The following is a 20459-nucleotide window of genomic DNA, read 5'->3' as shown; positions in this document are numbered from 1 at the left end:
GTAGAGGTAGACCTAGATTAGATTACTGTTCGCAAATAGTTAAGGATGTGGGCTGTTCTAGTTTTAGGGAAATGCGAAGTTTAGCTCAGGATAGGAAAGAGTGGAGGTACGTGTCCAACCAGTCTTAGGACTGATGACCTTATTATGATGATGATTCTATGAGGAATAACATTATTCAAATCTTGGCAAAATTCTGATGTGAATAAATTCTACTTCTTCAATTCAGGGATGTTCTAATGGGAGAGAGTAAAATTGGTGTTTTGTGCTATACAATACTGCTTAATTTGAGATAAAAAGAAAAATGTATCATTTATTGGTTTTTTTGATCCTGCATCCATGCTGCTAGAAAATAGCGCAGGATCAGGATAAGTATAGTATGCCTGGTCTCGGTGGTGCTCATTTTATATATACTTATAGGATAAATAAATGTCTAGAATACCAAATTTTAAAATTCAATTAAGATACTATATCAGCTTTCGTTGCGTAATATAATTAAGTATATATGTACATACGTATATGAGCCGAGCACTCATACTAGATTCAAAGTACGTATATGTAAATAAAAAGACAGTATAAGTAGAAAAAGCGAATAATTAAATAGAACATTCGTTTTGAAAAAAACCGTGAACTGAAAACTGAATACACATAATCTCATGCCACGTGAATTGTACTGAGAATCTCTTTTTCTACCTTTTCATCAGACTTATTAGGTTAAGTACAGGCGCATAGCGTATCAACGAATGGAGACGCATGCATGAAAAGTTACCGTATAGTATGAGTAGTGGTGTCGAGTTATTTTCGTGAAAATGAGCAATTCGAAAAAAAAGCACTACTTCTATTTTCCAGTAGGCAGTAGTGGAGTGGTTCTCGTTTATTTTTCCGTATAATCGTGCAATAATCGATCACGATTTTGTCGGCATTAAGAGGAAGCCTTTCATGCGGCTCCGCCATCAGTAAGCAGGATAGGTTGATTACGACATGTAGGTAGGTATACATAACGAGATGTGGGCAAAACCGTAGGGCTTTGAACTACGTATTCTGCAATTATTCTTCTCCTTAACGGGAGCTTAGAGAACGAAATGCCTTTGTCCTACTAACCATTAATTAATTCAAGGTAACGTACGTACGTTTATCGTGGAACTGGGGATAATAACTAAGGAACTTAAAACCGGAAAACCATGCAACAGTTCTGCTCCAACTTTATCGGATAATCTCGAAATGTTTCTGCTTCTTTTACTGTTTAATTTACGTAGATATAGGTTTCTTTTATAATAAACTATTTCGGACTAATTCAAATGCAATTAAATAATGAATACATAAACACTAAGAACATCCCTAGACAAAAATTTTCAGTCTCTCAGAGTCTTTCAGCGTCTCTGAGACCATCTCTCACAGTTTTTCTCAGTTTCTCAGTTATTGCCTAGGTGTTTTTATGGATCTCTCACAGTCTCTGTATGAGAGACTCGAACGATAAAATTGTTAATTCAGAGATTCGAGTCTCTTACAGAGAGACTGAATGAATAAAACTGAAAAATTGAGAGACTCGAGTCTCTCGTAGAAAGACAGGGATCTCTGAAATATGTTGAACTTATTGAAAGATTGGAGTCTCTCGTTTAGAGACTGGATACGAAATGAGGATCTCTCTATGAGCGTTTCGAGTCTCTCGTTCAGAGACGCTAAACAGTTTTTTTGACAGTCTCTCGACAGTCTCTTTCAGCGACACCAGAGAGACTCGATGAGAGACGGAGACTTGGGTCTCGCTTTCAGAGACTCTGAGAGACTGAACATTTTTATCTCGGGATATGTTCTATTCTTCTTCTATCAGTTTCTATGTCAATGTTCCTAGCTTTGAAATATAATTTTAAAACCATGACTTATACAGGGTTTCTCCAGTTAGTGTTGGGAATAACATTTCCTAGCGAATAGGATGAGATGAAGCAGGACTTTTGTAAGGTAAGCCTTTAGTGAGAAGTGTCTGATTTAAGATTTTAATTAGTACAATTCAACCTAATGAAACTCCTACCAGAATTTTAGAAACTTACGGGAAGAACGTCATGTTGAAGATAAGGACTTTTAAATGACCCAAAACGTTTATGGGAGAGAGGAAGGACGTGGAACAACGACCACGATTGATAACGCGAAATCTCGGTGACAAAAATATGAAAAAAAACAGTTCAATTTCGATCAACATCCAATTAAGAGTTTCTTTAAATTATGAGTACATTTAAGAGTGAACGAAGATCTGAACATGGTGAATATCAACACTTAATTGTGATCAAGAATTTTGGTCAGATACAAAATAAGATCCTGCCGAATCCTTTCACTTATCACAGTTAATGATGAACCTGAAAGTACAGTATCTTCATCTGTAGAACCAGCGAAAATGGTTTCGACGCCCGCTGTATCTAAACAGCATTACGTTTGCAGCAGATGTACAAACACTGACAAAAATCTCGGTAACAGTATATTTATTTCGAAGGGTGTCTGTTTTAATGCATGTGATGTATTCTTCTAGTGCCTAATGCGTAAAACACAAAACGGATTGGTCCAAAAGAAAATTATATTTGAGGGACAATAATAACAGGTCTATAATCCTATAATCATGCTCAGTTTACTTATTACAAAATATACTTTGCATTGATAATATACATCCATTTTAAGTACATAAATAACTTTTGTGGTGCACTCTGTTAATCACACTGTCAGTTTGCAAAGGATCATAAGCTTTTTTGCCAATAATAACGAAATTCATTTGTCATGTACCTACTCACAGTTGCCTATTCTAGGAAGCAGCCAATGTTGAAAACCACATCAAAATGGAATTTCTTTGAAGGTAAACACGCTGTAATTACCCCGTAATTAATACAACGCTGCGCATCAGCCCTATTCAAACAACACATCTTTGATGCGATAAACCAATGTTGGCTAGAACAATAAGCGATGCAAAATACGTAAACTACCTTAACCGATCGACGAAATGGCTTCGTGTAATCCATTTATCCAACAGTAACCTGTCTTATAATTTATTGTTAATTACTGAACACATTTGAATTAATATATTAGTTTTACAGTGGGCGATTTCAAAGTCAAATAAGTCATTGGTTTTTAATCCGTCCCATATCAAATGATATCGATCGAATTTGGTATCATTTGAAACTAAAATACGTTTTAGAAAGCAATTAAACTTCGACATCGCTGACTTTCTATACATATATGTAGATAAGTAGATATAAAAGATTTAGAAAATAGCATGGACTAGTAAATTTTTAAGGGAACGGTAAATTTTCCATTTTATCGTGAAGCAACATTACAATTATCTGTGATAAAGCTACCGGCAATGTGCAAGTTGCGGAGGAGTACTTTTTATGGTAATTTCACGAAGAATATAATCACGCAGCCATTGTAGGATACACTTCCTCGACTCGTAATAATTACGGTCTTCCCTTAAGAAACCATTCGTTGCATCTGTAAATAATTACGAATGGTGGAATGCTATAAACTTAGTATCCATCGAGAATACTAAACCCATTTCGCGGCTCTGTCAATCTCAATCACTTTTTTATATTTTGTAGATATGTAGGTACCTATATAGTTTACTATTTCCACAAGATTGTATTACATTAATACAGGGAATATAACAAAAATTCATTGGACAAATAAGAATCCAAAAACTTGAATTAATTATGATGATCAGTATCGTGTCTTTCTTCCATTAATTCGAAATGTACTTTGCTTTTTCGAAGAGGAAGTACTATTTTCGTATAAGCAAGGAAATGTCTAATCTAACAAAAATTGATTAGCCGACGAGTGTAAATCGACGTCAGTAGAAAAAGTATAAACACTTAAGCATAAACAGCGCTTGAAAAGTAAATAAAGAAACGTCGCTTAAAATTTTCTTCAGAAGTTAAAACGAACGAACGCCGAACAAATAAAATTTCCTTTCGAATTCAAACTGGCTAAAATTGAATAATAAATTAATGAATGCTCCCAAAACAATTGAAAAGCTGAGCCGAAAAAGCATTCGTAAACCTTCTTTTTTGTGTCACGAAAAAAATAATAAAGATAAAAGCAAACATACCATCTCTGTACCATCGTACGCTAGGGTCCGGAGAGCCGCCTACGGTGGAGCACGTGAGGTTAAGTGGTTTGCCTTCGGTGGCAGTCACGTAGGTCCCTTGGGCAACTTCGGGTTGGTGAGGTACCGTCAACACGGTCAGCGTGTACCGTTGGGCATGTAAATTAGCCCCCGATCCGCCCGCTTTAACCTTACATTCGAATTTGCCATTATCTCGGTCGTAGCTCGCGTTTGATATTAACAGGTCGTAAACACCCTTCTCAGGATGGTAATTCAATCTGAAACAAAAGATTTATTAATTAATTACATTTCTCCTAACGATTTGCCACAACAAAAATCCAAAACAGTTGGTATTATTAGTAGATTTATCTATTTAAAAAATACAAAAACAATATTAAACAGTACTGAAGTATGTTCTTTGTAAGCCATACAATTTTTGGGGGTTGGAAAGGGATTTTTTCGTAACTGTCTTTTCTTTTAGGAAGCTTAACTATAATAGCATATTCTTCGACATGAAATGTTATTAACGTAGTCAGAAACTTTTTTTTTTTGTTAAATTTGGTCATGTTAAAGTTGGTTTAAGTTTCTCCGGACCTAAAAGCTTAACATTGAAATGCTTTAAAATGACAATCCTTATTATGAGAACAATTATAAACAAAACGAAAGTCAAACTTTGTAAGATCGCCTTGGTTCGCCTTTTTCACATAATGTTCAAACTTCTTTAAGTTTTAAAAGTTTCAGTTTGTAAGAAACATTATTGACAAGTTATCAGTTCTTTGGCTTGTTGCGCGACCCTTTGGTAAAAATATGTTAAACTATGCTCGATTTATATACTCGATTCAACCTAAAATAATTAAGGGGCTGTTTATATGTAAGTAGGTACCAAGGTCATACAATAAGTTCACCACTATTATCTACATCTTAAAAATGAACAGATGATACCTTTAGTTTTTATAACTACATAAAAATCTCAGGAACGACACAGATTTCAGTTGCAAATTACTGCATGATTTAGAATCTCATCAATATTTCTAATTGTACCTAATCAAAACCTGTACATGTTGTTATTAGAAAATTACGGATTTTCCATTGGAAATTAATTGATAAATGCGTATTATTAATTACAAAGGTTTTATTATGATGACTCACTTAAACGTAACTGAGGCATCGACTTTTTAGTCCATTTTGTTTATCATACATAATCCGCGAAACCGCAATGTCCTGTAATACAGCAATTTGCTACGATACAAAATTTGTCGATATGCCGCTGTCGGTCGTGAGCAGAATAAAATACTTGCTCACTCGTTAGGTATTATGTAGTATTGAAGACGCTCAAAATACAGCTTTCCCCACCCCTAAGAGCTCAACGGATCAATAATTTGTCTCATAAAATGTACAGATACTTCACTGTTGCCAACGATATAAATCGATGGATGAACCGACAGGAGATTCGGAAGTTTGTGAAACAAATTAGAACGTAGGAAGCAAGCACTTCTCCAAACATTTGTCTAATTTCAATATCGATGCGGATAATTTATACCGGACACGTTTTGTTGTTGTGCCAGCAATGTCGAGAGTCATTTTGTTCAGAGATACATACATAAACATTTTCGGACTGTGCGGCTTGGCAGCGGCCGACCGGTAGCGAAATTGTTGTTTCGATATCGTACGTGATGTAGTTAAATAGCCGTTGCGGTGTGCATACTAAACGAGGTAGAGTTGCGACCGCACCCGTACAAAACTATATCAACGCCCATTCTCCAGCGCCGCTCCGGTCGGACCTCGGTAGTAGGTACACTTACTCTCGTCCCCGATGTAATATCGGGGGATAAACTGGGAAAAGGAGTGCAAACGGAAATCCCGTTAATCTCCATTTGCAAAGTTTGGATTCAGTGGAGTCTCGAAATTCAGATTGTCCTTGCCACATGAATGATATCACCATACACCACATTCCTTTTTGACCTGTTTCTATTAAACAGGCACCGACTATGTTTTTACACATGAAAGTATCCGAAATCTAGTTTAAGACTCTCTGGATATGTATGTATTCAATAATTAGGTATATTGTTCCTCTTTTATTTTCTCTATTAAAAGTTTCAGATGAGAAAAAAAATTGTTACCGCTCTCACGCTTTCGCCGGGAATCGAACCCGGTCCCCCGCTTTATCCACCATTAAGCCTGAAGATGTAACAGCAGTAACAGCAACAACGACTACGTACGCAGGTCGTCGAATCGTCGTAGTTAGGTTTGTATAGGTACTGTCACCCTTCGTAGCTTAGTGGTAGAGCAATGGTGCATAAGTCAAGAACTGGGTTCGATTCCCGGCGAGGGCTCGACTTCAGGAACAATTTTTCTTATTAATTTCAGGTTATGTGTAGTGGTAAAAATCATTAATTGAAAATCTAATTTACTTTAATCAATTAAAACTACCCTACAAAAATACTTCTGCCTCAACTTTTTAATACCAGGTAAACGAATGAATTGATTAACACTGAATGGATTATTTTATCATTATAAAAACAGATTGGAATATGTAAATACATATTAATTTTAGTTTAGCACATGTTTCTGATGAAGTTATAGAAAGCAATTAGCTCTATGAAAACATTTTGATTTATTGAACAGGGAATGAAATATATATACTTGTAAACTGCATTACACAGTGCAACAATGATTCAATTAATATGTTACAGGATTGAGAATAATTACGATGAAAAGGTATTATTAGTAACAATGTTCTTTTACAAGTTTTAAAATGCATTAGGGCAAGAAATGGTAATAAAAAGTTTTTACTATAATACACGATTTTTCACGATTCTGCTCTATAACGAAAAGTTGTAAAAATGACCATAAACCCCAACTCTCAAGTAGCTGCTAATTTCAGAAGGCCTTAATCATAAAACGAATATAAAAATCTTGAAAACGTCATCGCTTTATGCACTTCACATACATTAACAACAACTAGTATCATTATTTTTAAACTTTATTGAAGTTTGTAAAGCTATTTAAAGCAAAACAAATCATAATACACAACGAGAATGAATAGTAAAAAAGATACGTCATTAGTTTTATACTTTTATAAGATTTTAGAGTTTTATAAACTTTGTACTAGTCCTTCTCATAAAGCACGATACCTACTATAACTCAAGAACTCTAACATACAGCAGTGGATTCTTGTTGAGCCGTCTTTCCCCGATGATGTAATAATTAAACATGTCGAAACAGAGTATCCGTGTGACATATTATGATTAAATGCATTCCTGGCTTGCATCAAAGAGAATTAACAATAAATAATCATGTTTATTATTAAAATGTGCTGACCATCGTTATGTAACAAATGCAAATTTTATTGATCAAATGCAAACATTAAAACGAAGGATTATTAAAATGAAAATCGTGCCCGGAATCGTCTGTTTATTATTTGATTAAAACGCGTTACCAAATACAAAACATGCTATATACTAAAATAGATAAATAATTAACAGGTGCATGTGTACCAATGCTGCTTTATTAATAAACGTTTAAAATGGTGATAAGGCTACTTTTAATGTAGGTATTTGTTAATTAATTAATCGGCAGCAAGTTAAATTTTAAGCAGTCAAGCATGGAATCGATACATTATTTAACCAAATTCAATAACGCTTTTGACAAAACAATCGTCACGGTTAATATGCTTACTTGGCTGGTTTGCAAACCATCTGGATAATATGCAAACAGTCCAAATATCTGAGAAAACAACACTCACAAAGTTTTGTAATCATTTAATCAATCATAAAAGCGTATCAACCAAATCAGACATTTGAACAATTTCTGTACTGTAGGTTTAAACTTTTGCAGGGCCGTATTTACAAGGAAGTAATAACAGAATAGGAACCGCACTGTTTTTGACATATACGATACATATTTAACAAGGTCGTTAAAGGAAAATATGGAGAGGAAAAGAGTTGGAGAGCACGTGATCGAGATGAACATTTCACGTGAATTCGCGCTGATGAATTGTGGTATCGTGAGAAGAATAAGATGGAAGAACGGACCGGAAACAGTGTCGGTATAGAGTTAGTCGACCGTCACGGCTTATCGACGAGAATATCTTGAAGAAATGTTAAAATTACAAAAATCTGCAACGTACGGAACATTACTTTACGAAAGACATTGGAAATTTTAAGAAAATGTCATCTAAAAGGACTTAAAAGCTTTACTTATACATACTTATGTCTAGCAAGTTACATTATCCACAGAGACAGAAGTAAAATAACATTTTTCTAATGTTCCCTCTTCAACAATATTTATCCATTGAAGTTACTATCACCATCACTATACGAGATCTGTTCAAAAACTATCACGAATTTTGTGTTTTTTCAAAAATTACACAGGTCTGCGAAATTTTTTTTTTGAAAAGTTTTTTTCTTAAATTGTTAATATTTGTCGTAATTGTCTTAAAAGTAATAGAAAACGATATTCATATGGTNTTTCGATGGTGTTAGTTAAAGTTATCTCCGACAATATTAAAGCATGGTAAAATCGAAAATAAACAAAAAGAACGTGATTTTTGAATTGACTTTTTTCTTAAAAAGTAATTTTTTGTGTCCTTACGATTTTTTTATATGCTTAAAACCTATGTAGATCATGACCTCGATATCTAAACATGAAATAATCACCATTGGTCAAGTAGAAATGCCTTTACAAACTGTTTGATCAAACCAATTGATGACATTTTTCACTCCAACTTACAATTGCATTCTAATTTGGACATAGGAATACCGAATAACAATGATTTGATTTACCATAAGTCCACTGTCTTAACATTTGAACACATAACCGGCTTATTTTATCGTAACTCACTGTTTATCTCGGTGACACAACTTCATTCTGAAGTAAGCTTAATAAGCATTTTTTACAATTCTGTTATTATTAGTGTGTTGTAATTTTTAATTTAATCTTAATATTCGGTCTTTAAGTTAAAAAAGGTTACGGTATATGGGGAAACCTGGTTTACATGTGTGAAATGCTAACCACCGACCCAACCTAAACCGAGTTGTGGCAGAGGTTTCCCTAGTTGGTATATGTACAGTACCATATATATATAGATAGGTTAAGGTGAAAAAAGACTCTAGGCCCATAAAGAGAAGCAAACGTAAAACAGGTGGTCCTTAAATTAAACAATATTAAACGAAATAAACCGCAAGGATTACAGGGGAAATAAGAAGGATTAAATCAATTCAAAACGTCTATTCATGATTACTAAAAACGAGTTATCGTAACTGATAATAATTTACATATCATTAGGACTGAAAATTATAACCGTTTGTGCATGACTTTCTGATAAGACATTTGAAAAGGGACAACCCCAAATTATAGCCTCTCAAATGCCTTAATTCTATTCCTGTTCTTATACAGTACATTCAAGTCTGGAAATTTTTGTTTCACGATCAGTTAAAACCGCCTCACAAACCGTTTTAATAAAAGACCAGTTGTCACGTCAAGTATTTCAAGTTATTGCCACGAGGAACAGTGCATTTTATGAGGCTTTAAGAATTTAAGTTCTTACCTAATTGAAAATTATTACCGCCCCCAATAATGAAGCTTGATGATTGCGGAAATGCAGTATAAAATAACAGGTAGGTACCCCTATTTAAAATGGAAATTACTCGCAAATTGTAAAATATTTACGTAGATATGCGAACGTTCTATGAAAATTGGTGTTAATTATATTTATGGTTAAATAATGCTACCATTTGTTTATTGTTTGTTTTGCAATTTCGTCTATGGTAAAAACATGATTGTGATTGAATTTCCCAGTTTTTCGTTAGTAACTCATTTAAATTTTTCTAAGTTTTCCTAAAATTAGAACATCCTACATTCTTAGCTATCTGTGAACAGGGATATAATGTAGGTCTACCTCTACTCCTATTAACTCCGGTTTCTGCCTCTAATATGTGTCTGACTATCCTGCCTGAAAAGTATCCTACCAACCTATTTCGCCTATTTCTTATTGACTTCCACAACGACCTTTGTTCTATTTCTCGTTTCTAACCTTCTCTACCCACGGTATCCTCATCATTCGCCTCTCATCATAAGGTCGTCAGTCTTAAGACTGGTTGGACACGCACCTCCACTCTTTCCTACCCCGTGCTAATCCTTACATTTCCCTAAAATTAGAACATCCTACATTCTTAGCTATCTATATATGTGTCTGACTATCCCTTCATGCCTGAAAAGTATCCTACCAACCTATTTCGCCTATTTCTTATTGACTTCCACATCGACCTTTGTTCTATTTCTCGTTTCTAACCTTCTCTACCCACGGTATCCTCTTTATTCGCCTGTAACTCCACATTTCCAACGCTTCTAACCTTTTCATTTTTTATTAACTTTGTATATCACAAAAACATTGTAATTGTGATTAACCAAAACAAGGATAGTATATAGGTAGTATTTCCCTTTTCAAAAGAAATTGTCTAAATTTTTACGCACCATCCGACACTATGCGTTTAGAATTTCACTTCTTCCGAGTTCTACAAGAAAATAATTGTGACGATTAGACAAAAGAAAAAGACAAAACCGCAAACAATGTCGTTCTCACAAGTGATGTGAAGTTAATAATAGTATTAAGCAGTGTTCTTTGAGCAATTATTTTTTAAAAATATCCGACCATTGTACTGAATAATTAAGGCACGAAAATGACTCGGTAAGGATGTTGTAATTTGGAAGAAAAGTGCTCAATTAGCGTCGTGTATTTTAAACGGTCAAGGATTTAGAAGACGCATGTTCCCAGTCGAAGCCATTACTGTAATAGCGCAGCAGTTTTAGAAATCTGTAACTGCGATACATTCATTTTACGAGTTACGTGGTCTCCAGCTTGCTTTTTTCTAACATGAGAATTAAAGTGATAATTAGAATTTCTCACGCTATAATTTTTCACCGCCAGCTCGAGAAAGGACTGCAACAAGTGAATTATGGGCTAATCTTCGTCCTAGGTCGCTGGGGACACTGAGGAAAGATGTAATTGTCACTGACAAAAACTAAGTTATCGCGAGAAGGAAACAAAAATTGTGAGTGCGACGTGTACAGAATTTTGGTTCACAATTCAGAAGAAAAATTAAGCAATTTATTTCACGTTTCATAACATTAATTTTATTTTGTTTTTAAGGCAATTATTTGTTAAAAAATCTACTAACTTCTTCTTCTTTTGAGACATATTGGAAATAGAAAAGGGTAATAATCATGAAGTCGTCAGTCCTAAGACTGGTTGGACAGGCACCTTCACTCTTTCCTATCCTCAGCTAATCTAACAATCCACATCCTTAACTATTTGCGAACAGTAATCTAATCCAGGTCTACCTCTACTCCTCTTAACTCCTGTTCCTGCCTGTAATATGTATCTGACTAGACCTTCATGCCTGAGAAGGTGTCCTACTAACCTATTTCGCCTATTTCCTATTAGAAATACTAATACCATTTCATTTCTAACCTAATCTATCCACGGTATCCTCATCATTCACCTGTAACAGCATATTTCGAACGCTTCTAACCTTTTCGTTTCCGCCGCACCCAGTGTCCATGTTTCGCACCCGTACAGCGCCGCGCTCCAAACGTACACCTTTAATATCTTTTTCGAATTTCTAAATTAACCGTTCGCGAGCATGGAAGTGACTTCTTTTTATTGATGGTGACCCAACCCTCCACTATCCTAAAAAGTCAATCAAAAAAATAATAAATCTAAAATATTCGCCATAGATTTCCTGCTCATTTAAGTAGGGAATTTTCTACAAACTCTAATAAAGTTACAGAGTAAGGGTTAATTTGAAATATCTAGTTTGATTTGATTGTTAACGGTGCTGAAGCTTGTTATCTCGAAATTTTTCGTGCTATTCTGTATTATCATCAGTAGGTACATATTATCCTTACATGTAACACAAAAAGGTACAAAAATCACATTAATCCGTTTAACTGGCACGCAATTAATAAGGAACGCCGTTCATGCGCACTTCAATAATAAAATCGATATTAGACGATATATTAGGAGCATTAGTAAAGCATTCATGAAATGCTTAAATTCAGCTCACGTCGCTGTTGTAACTTATTTTAAATATGAACTTCATTACAAGTTGTAACAAAGTAATTCACTTCCTGGAAAGCTAATGCACCGATATTAACATAATGGGCCAAAGTAAGGGGTTCCGAAGCTGTCGTAAAGGCGTGTGAATTTGCATGCATAAATAACACATACATCAGCTAAAAATACTACGTACGTTCGTACACATAAGTATACGACATTACAAAATATTGTTGTAATTTAATCACAATGTAACAGTAGAAAACTATTAAACGTAGACATATTTGTAAAATTTAAGATTCCCTTAGATGTAATGGAATAGATCTATATGAAAAATACGATACCTACTATGAAAAAGAACGTGGAGATTACCTAATAGATTATGGCTAGTTCATCTGCACTTAAACGGATCTATTAATGACTTTACGTGCTACAGAAAGCTAAGGAATTGTGTAATGTCATAATTTAAAATAATTTTGGTGTATGCTAGTAAAATCCTATATAAGAAAAGACTAAAACCATGAAGCGTGATGAAGTTCTAGCATTTTGAGATGTTAGTACCAGGTAGGGTACTGTAAACTGTAAGCAGAAGTTTGTAGAAGTTAGAAAAGCCTATTTATATACCGATTATATTAGGAACTCATTAAATTATGTTAGGAATATCTTTTTAAAGACCCGAATACAAAAGTAAAGCTTAATTTTATTGAAATTCTTTTATGGCAGAAGATTTCGGAAATAAACTTAATTTTGATTATCACAAAAAGAATAAAATTTCCTTCTTAAAGAATGAAATAAAAAATAATCGGGGTGCTTCTTGACGTTTCGGCTTGGTCTACTTCAAATATTTTAAAGGATGTAGTACTACGATTTCTAATAAAACATAAAAAAATCTAATGAATCGCGGTGGTTTCGAAGCGTCGAACTTTTGCTTTTAATTTAAGTAGGACCACGAAACGAAAAGTGCCGTCAGATATTAATTGTTAAAAAGTCAATTAATCTTACCTGTAATTGTTGTCAAGAGGCACGGGTCCGATGGCGACGTTATCGTGCGTTTGTCGATTGCTCCTCGCCCAATAGTACGTGAGGGACTCCCTGGAAGTCTGGGGTGCGAAGCGGCACTCGAGAGTGACGTCGTCACCCTCCCTCGTGTCCTTTATATCATCCGACATGGCTACGCTGACAACCGTAACTGCAAAGAAAAAATGTTACGGTTAGATGACAAATGGTTTGAAGCAGGGACATAAAAGAAAAACTCCCGACGAGAACTTTTCTATCCTGTTAGCGATTTAATAAGGCCAACAAAGTCTACTACGGGACGCTTTACGGCAAGCCTACAGCAACCGACAATTTTCGTCCCGTTTATAGGAGAAAAGCCTCCGACAGATTCGACAAAAACATATCCACAGACTGTCACTCTATTAATTATTATCGTCCCGATCCTTAATAAATATGATATGATATGATATACGTTCCTATACGCTGGTAGAGAATTGAGAACCGAACATTGGGATATTCTATTATATAGGTATAAAGACAGATTCTGTGCAAGTAGGGTACACAATTAAATATTTCAATATTCCAAAAATAGGAATATCAGAAACGATGATGATTGAGTATCCAATCAGTAGATGAGCTAGTAATGAGCAAAACTGATCTTGATCTTGTAGTTTTGGTTTTGGTCTTGTGAAAATACAAAGAGTAACACCGTTTTTATAGTAGCAAGACCAAGCACAAGACCAAGGTTAAAATCAAGACCGAAAATGCAAGACCAACACTAAATGCTTTACTAGATTTTAAAACTAAATATAATAAAAGCTTTACCACTGTTTGCTTCTTTCAAGTACTTTCGCTTTGTTCGCTAAAAGGTCAATTTATGCGTTAGAGGAAGAGTAAGTTCTCGAGTTTCTCTCACAACTACCAGGCACCATTTTTTTTTAAGTCATTAAAACTCATACGCATGACAGAAAATTTTCGCATTTAAGACAATTATTGTGTCGGTAAATACAAAAATTTAGGCTTACAATTATTAAAAAAAGCGTAAGTGTCGGACTAAATGAGCACGACCAAGACTTAACACGTAAGACCAAGACCAAGACCGAGACTATATCAGCAACACCAAGACTAATACTAGGATAAGTATATGAGCAATACCAAGATCAAAACCGAATAAGCAAGACCAACATCAATACCAAGACCAGAAGTATTTGAGCAAGATCAAGATCAAAACCGAGTAAGCAAGATCAAAATCAATACTAAGACCAGAAGTATTTGAGCAAGACCAACATCAAAACCGAATAAACAAGACCAAGATCAACACCGAATAATCTCGAATAATCAAGACTAAGATCAATACCAAGACCAACATCAAACCCGAATAAGCAAGAACAAGATCAATACCAAGACCAGAAGTATTTGAGCAAGATCAAGATCAAAACCGAGTAAGCAAGATCAACATCAATACTAAGACCAGAAGTATTTGAGCAAGACCAACATCAAAACCGAATAAGCAAGACCAAGATCAATACCAAGACCAGAAGTATTTGAGCAAGGTCAAGATCAAAACCGAATAAGCAAGACCAAGATCAATACCAAGACCAGAAGTACCTATTTGAGCAAGGTCAAGATCAAAGACCAAGATCAATACCAAGACCAGAAGTATTTGAGCAAGGTCAAGATCAAAACCGAATAAGCAAGACCAAGATCAATACCAAGACCAGAAGTACCTATTTGAGTAACATCAAGATCAACACCGAATAAGCAAGACCAAGATCAATACCAAATTTAATGTTCCAAATTTCATAATTTCCGTCAGTTCTATTTCAACAAGGTTAGTTAGTCGATTGATGCGTCTGCAGCTGATTGTTTACCATTTCCCTCACGTAAAAATTCTATACGCTTAAGATAAGAGTTAGGTCGTGCGTGATAGCGTTAACACTCCCTAAAACGTTCGAAAAAGAGGCATCGTTTTGTTTCCCTTTTTATTATTCATCGTTGGCAACGTTTCTTTCCCGAGCACGTACATATGTTTATTTCTGTCGTAAATCGGTTAAACATGCACCCTACCGTCCCGAATTTTTTACTCAAACGGAATAGATTAGCTGAATACACACATATATCCACGTAATATACTAAAACATATTTAACGAAAAAAAAAAAAAAGAAACGGAAAACCTTTTTTTATCTTTTTGGGGAACGAAATATATTTATTTGTATATATATATATATATCTATGTACCTACGATTTAAATTCTCTCCCTATGCCGCCTCCCAGACATTTACCCGACAAAGTGACTATTATTATTACTAGAATAAAAGTTACCCCGTTGCAAAAGAATGCACTCGGTTCCTCGAGTTTCATTACAGAGGATTGCTTTTATATGTATAGTAATCGGAGGACATGAAATGTATTCTACACTATGGAGAAAAAACGCATTCCTTTTAATAACTAAATGGTAGTGCTTTTTCGTTTACGTATTTCAGTCACGTCTATTAAAATAATGTATGTTTCTGCATTCGGTTTCTGACATCCATACAATGTTGGGATCCAAAAGCCATTTACATAGCCAAAGGAAGCTAAGAAAAACGGATTTATAATGCATGAAACAAAAATATGTTACTTAAAAAAAAACAATTGGAAGCCAGATCTGAATTTGAAATTGCAAAAATTATTAGTAACAGACAATACTTTGGATGTTACTTATAGAAAATCTGTATTTATGACTTTTCCTTTTCATTTCTTCTTTTATTAGATTCTTCATTGAAGAATTTTTCTTAAATACGTCAACGGGAAGTACCCTATAGGCTTGTGAGTGTCAGAATATACGACATAACGATCGTATCTTTTAATTGCATTGACTTAGAAGTTTGATTTTTTTCACATCTCCAAGGAATTGTAGACCAGAGTATTAGATATTAATTTCAACTTTTGATATCTCCGCGCGTTCCTTAGGAAAAGGTTCTTGAACGAGACAGACATACAGACCGACAACGAAATAATCCTGTAAGGGTTCTTTTTTCTTTTTAATGTACGGAACCCTAAAAACGATTGTTTTTTTACCTTAGAAATCGAAATCAAAGGAAAAATCGAGTCAGAAAGAAAACACGAGAGAGAAAAGGGTGTTAGTTGAAGACAGATCGACGAGATTGAGATTACATTTCATCAGTGAGGGTACGGTTTTAATACGATCCGTTATCGCGGGTGGCAAGAAGTGGTCGATATACATATATACTCACGCTCCCGTCGCTGCTCCAGGGACTCGTAACAGATATTGAAAATTTACAAAGCGCACTACTTTGCATAACATTTACATACACATACATCGAACGTCTATTACGTCGGTCGTTTCTCTGCGAACTCCTTGTTTGCATAGGCTTCGAGACTTGACCGAAGTTTGAATTACACCAACCAACAACCAATTTCGGCCGTCGTCCTCGCCCGTTCCTGTAAAAGTCCGTCCGTCTCAAGCACTTAGATGCATCGCTAACTCGGTCACACTAGCGGACACAAATCAGCAAGATCCAAAATTGTCAACTGAGTATCAACAACTGAATGTCCACAAACACAACGATAATATTACAACAAAAGCCACGCTCGCAAACCACAAGCAATACAAATAGAAAAATTGTAGGTTTGTAGACCAATAGGTATAATTATTTTACACAAATCTTAAAAAGGAGTCACTTCTATGCTAGCGAACGATTAATTTAGAAATTCGAAAAATATTGTTAAAGATGTATGTTTGAGCACGGTGCTGTACGGGTGCGAAACATGGACAGTGGGCGCCGTGGAAAAGAAAAGATTAGAAGCGTTAGAAATGTGGTGTTACAGACGAATGATGAGGATACCGTGGATAGAGAAGGTTAGAAATAACAAGGTATTAGAAAGAATAGGAGAATATGGAAGTCATTAAAAAAATAGGCGAGATAGGTTGGTAGGACATCTTCTCAGGCGTGAAGGTCTGATCAAAGATATATTAGAGGCAGAAAAGGAAGTCAGGGGGGTTTAGGTAGACTGTTCGCAAATAGTTAAGGATATGGGTTGCTCTAGCTTTAGGAAAATGCAAAGATTATCGCAGGATAGGGACGAGTGGAGGTGCGTGTCTAACCAGTCTTAGGACTGACGACCTTATGACGATGATGTATGATGAGGATACCGTGGATAGAGAAGGTTAGAAATGAATTAAGGTATTAGAAAGAATAGGAGAACCAAGGACTATATGGAAGTCTATAAGAAATAGGCGAGATAGATTGGGAGGTCACCTTCTCCGGGATGAAGAGCTAGTCAAAGACGTATTAGAAGCAGAAATAGGAGTTAAGAGGAGTAGAGGTGGACCTTGATTAGATTACTGTTTACAAATAGTTGGAGATTATCTCAGGATTGGAAAGAGTGGAGGTGCGTGTCCAACCAGTCTTAGGACTGACGATTTTATGCAAATAAGGACTATTAAATCTTAGCAGTCTCCATCCAAAACGTTGTGACGTCCAAGAAAAGAATAAATGCAATGTAAGGTTAACAAGAAGTACCTTTATAATTTTACACTGTCTGCTCTCTTTAAGTAATCTATAATTAGTTGTCTGTATTTAAGCAAAGCCAGTGTATTAAATAGCAGATATTTCCCTGTTTACGGAAATATTGTATCTTCGCATTTTTTTGAGCATCGATGGTGATCGAGGCAATGCTGTTAAACTCAGTGAATTTTCACATAAATAGCTTCGAAAATAGGAAGAGCATATAAAATGGAATTTATTCGTCATTTAAACCAGGGAACGCACTTTACGACAAAAATTTCGGGCTTATAGTACCATCTAGGGACCAAGAAATTGGAATTGAGAAGCAAGATGCCACAATAGTGACGTGACCGAGCATGCCCCAGATTTTAGTAGATGCCTAGGTAGGTTCGTTTTCGTAAGTTTTCATATGAAAACTTGAGTTGCTCATATTAAGATCGTTAAACTATTTAAGATACTCAACGAACTTCACAGAATACTTAAAAATTTTAATTTCCTGATTACGGAGAGGTTTTACTAAAGTGATACGCATCTCAACGAGTATCAGCGTCAACCATATCATCACCATAACGAAATAATGCATCCAATATTGTTAGTCACCTGGTTTAGCAGCAATATACTGGCGCTATACCGGGTAGAACTTCGCAGAAGTTAGTGAAGTTATTAAAACTTGTGTTTCATTGCAGTTCTGATAATAATAATAATAATAATAATAAGCGAACGTGCTCTTGATGCGACAAACCTGCGGTTCAGTCCACAAATATTCTTGCGTCGTACGATTTATTTTCCCCCGAGCTAAGTTTTACGATCCTTTCACGAGTCCTTCCTCTATGAAGTTATGGGATCTTTAGTTCATACTTGATTTAATTTAAATTGCACGTTAAGATTGGACCGCGTTCTCTGTTCTATTCAGGGAATCGTGACAAATGTTCTCCTATGCAATAAAACATATATTCCGAACGATTTCAAAGAACTCATTTTGATGACAGACATAAAAATTTCAATATTGTCATAAAGTTGGAAGAAGACGGTAAATCCTGACAATGTTGCGTTTCATTTTTCAAGCATTTAACACTACGAAAATTATTGGGCGGAAAATACATTTGTGATTGACATATCGTAAGATTATTCTATGTTATTACTTGTTTACATTGTCCTTGATTATATCTTACCTATATTAGTGTCTAACAAAGTGATATGGATTGGTCTCTCATTCGGCCACTGATAATAGCTCAGTAGGAGACGGTAAAATGTTTGATAGTAAGTAACTAAGGATCATGTCGAAACCCAAATTTGGAAAACAGGTGTAAAAGCAATTTTATAACAATACATCCTGAAAAAGTACGAAGGTGGGTTAAAAACTAATGGACAAATGTTTGTATAGCGTAAACAAAATCAAGTAGGAAGATCGCATAAAACACAGCCGGACAAACTCGGCTCTTTAGACTCCCGAGTGTTCCTCAAGGTTAACCAAGTAGGTCCTCATTGATCCTGCGAGTGCGAGTGAGATGATTCATTCCTTTTCTTATCCCTGCCATTTCGTAGGTGAGTCCCCTCTTCCATAGCCAAACCCAATAGTTTTGCGAACGTAGTAACGAAAATTTTCGTAGGTATTATTTCAGCTGCGAGAGTGGCTTAGCTCGTCTACGGGATGAAGGGGCTTGATATGGGAGTGGAAGGGAGAAGAAAAAGACAAAACAAAATTATTCATTACTGATTACTCTCTCGTACTCATTGAAGGGTATGGAGTGACTCAAACTAACCTCATGTAGCGGCTCCTGTGAAGTTAAAGTTTGCCCGGCTCTGGCATAAAAGGTCAAAATCATATATTTTGTTTTTTCCCACTAGTTACCGTGAAGAGTAACACATTTTTTTCAACAAGTGTAACAAGTTTTTTTATTCCACTTCTTCCGATTTTTCTCGAATCCAGGACTTGATAGTTGCCTTCAGTTTGTTGTCTGACGTGTAATTATTATCCTTGAGGCCTCTCTTGAATACAGGAAAAACATTAAGATGGTAGGATGAACAATTGGTAGATTCATATTTCATGTTCGTTGCATCTTGTTGCACGTAAGGGGTGTGGATAGTGCCACAGGGCTACTTCTAACATAGGAAACGCACTTACAGCACAACTGAAGAAGTTTTACGGGACCTAAAATTTAAAACTAATTTCACACACACTCCTTACTACTCCAATCATATGCCATTCGATATTTACTTGTTTCTCTCTAATGAGTGACTTCAAGGACGATAAAGTGAAGGCAGCTATCCTGGATTCGAGAAAAGTCGAAGGAATGTTTCAGTGGCGGAATGGAAACACTTGTTACTCTTTGGGGAAAATATGTTCTCCTTAAGGGGAATTATGTGGAAAAACGAACATGTCAGTTTAAAACTTAATTATTGTATATCAACACACTTTTTGCCCGATCTTTATATTTAATTATATTTGCGTTCTACCAGCATGTCTACGTAACAACGTTTTCAAAGATAATGGTTCTAATGTTTTCCGCATGCAGCCAATAGAATTATTAGAGGGATTCTAAAGGTTTGGTTTTCAATTTTAGCGAATATTGCTCTACTCAGACTTCGACGTGAGCTCGTTTTAAAACTTGAATGGCCTAAAATTCAATCGTCACGTAATACCCTTCTTGATCTAGAACATTTTACATTCTTTATCGCCAGGGATGTTGAAATCCTGAAAATTGATTCCTCCTTACAGACGGAAGATTCAAGACCATTCGCCAAAGTTCTTCCAGATGCTAAATTTACTTTTTAATATTTTACACGAATCTTTTGATCATTATTACAAACGAATTATTA

General features: G+C 35.3%; 1 protein-coding gene across 2 annotated transcripts in view; it reads right to left on the bottom strand.

Annotated features, from left to right (window-relative positions):
• LOC108744359 (hemicentin-2) overlaps nt 1–20459 on the bottom strand; it is a 227556-nt gene that overhangs the window by 33191 nt on the left and 173906 nt on the right. For both annotated transcript variants that reach the window (XM_018480073.2, XM_018480072.2), the window contains exons 2-3: nt 13134–13320; nt 4079–4353 (exon numbers count right to left, since the gene is read on the bottom strand). In XM_018480073.2, the coding sequence (XP_018335575.1) occupies nt 4079–4353; nt 13134–13300 (442 nt within the window). In that variant the 5' untranslated portion in view covers nt 13301–13320. The remainder of the gene's footprint in view (nt 1–4078; nt 4354–13133; nt 13321–20459) is intronic.

The sequence above is a fragment of the Agrilus planipennis genome, unplaced genomic scaffold, assembly GCF_000699045.2.
Source record: "Agrilus planipennis isolate EAB-ADULT unplaced genomic scaffold, Apla_2.0 scaffold17, whole genome shotgun sequence".
In the NCBI taxonomy this organism is placed as follows: domain Eukaryota; kingdom Metazoa; phylum Arthropoda; class Insecta; order Coleoptera; family Buprestidae; genus Agrilus; species Agrilus planipennis.
The sequence above is the reverse complement of the archived record's forward strand: the minus strand, read 5'-3'. Positions and strand labels throughout refer to the sequence as shown.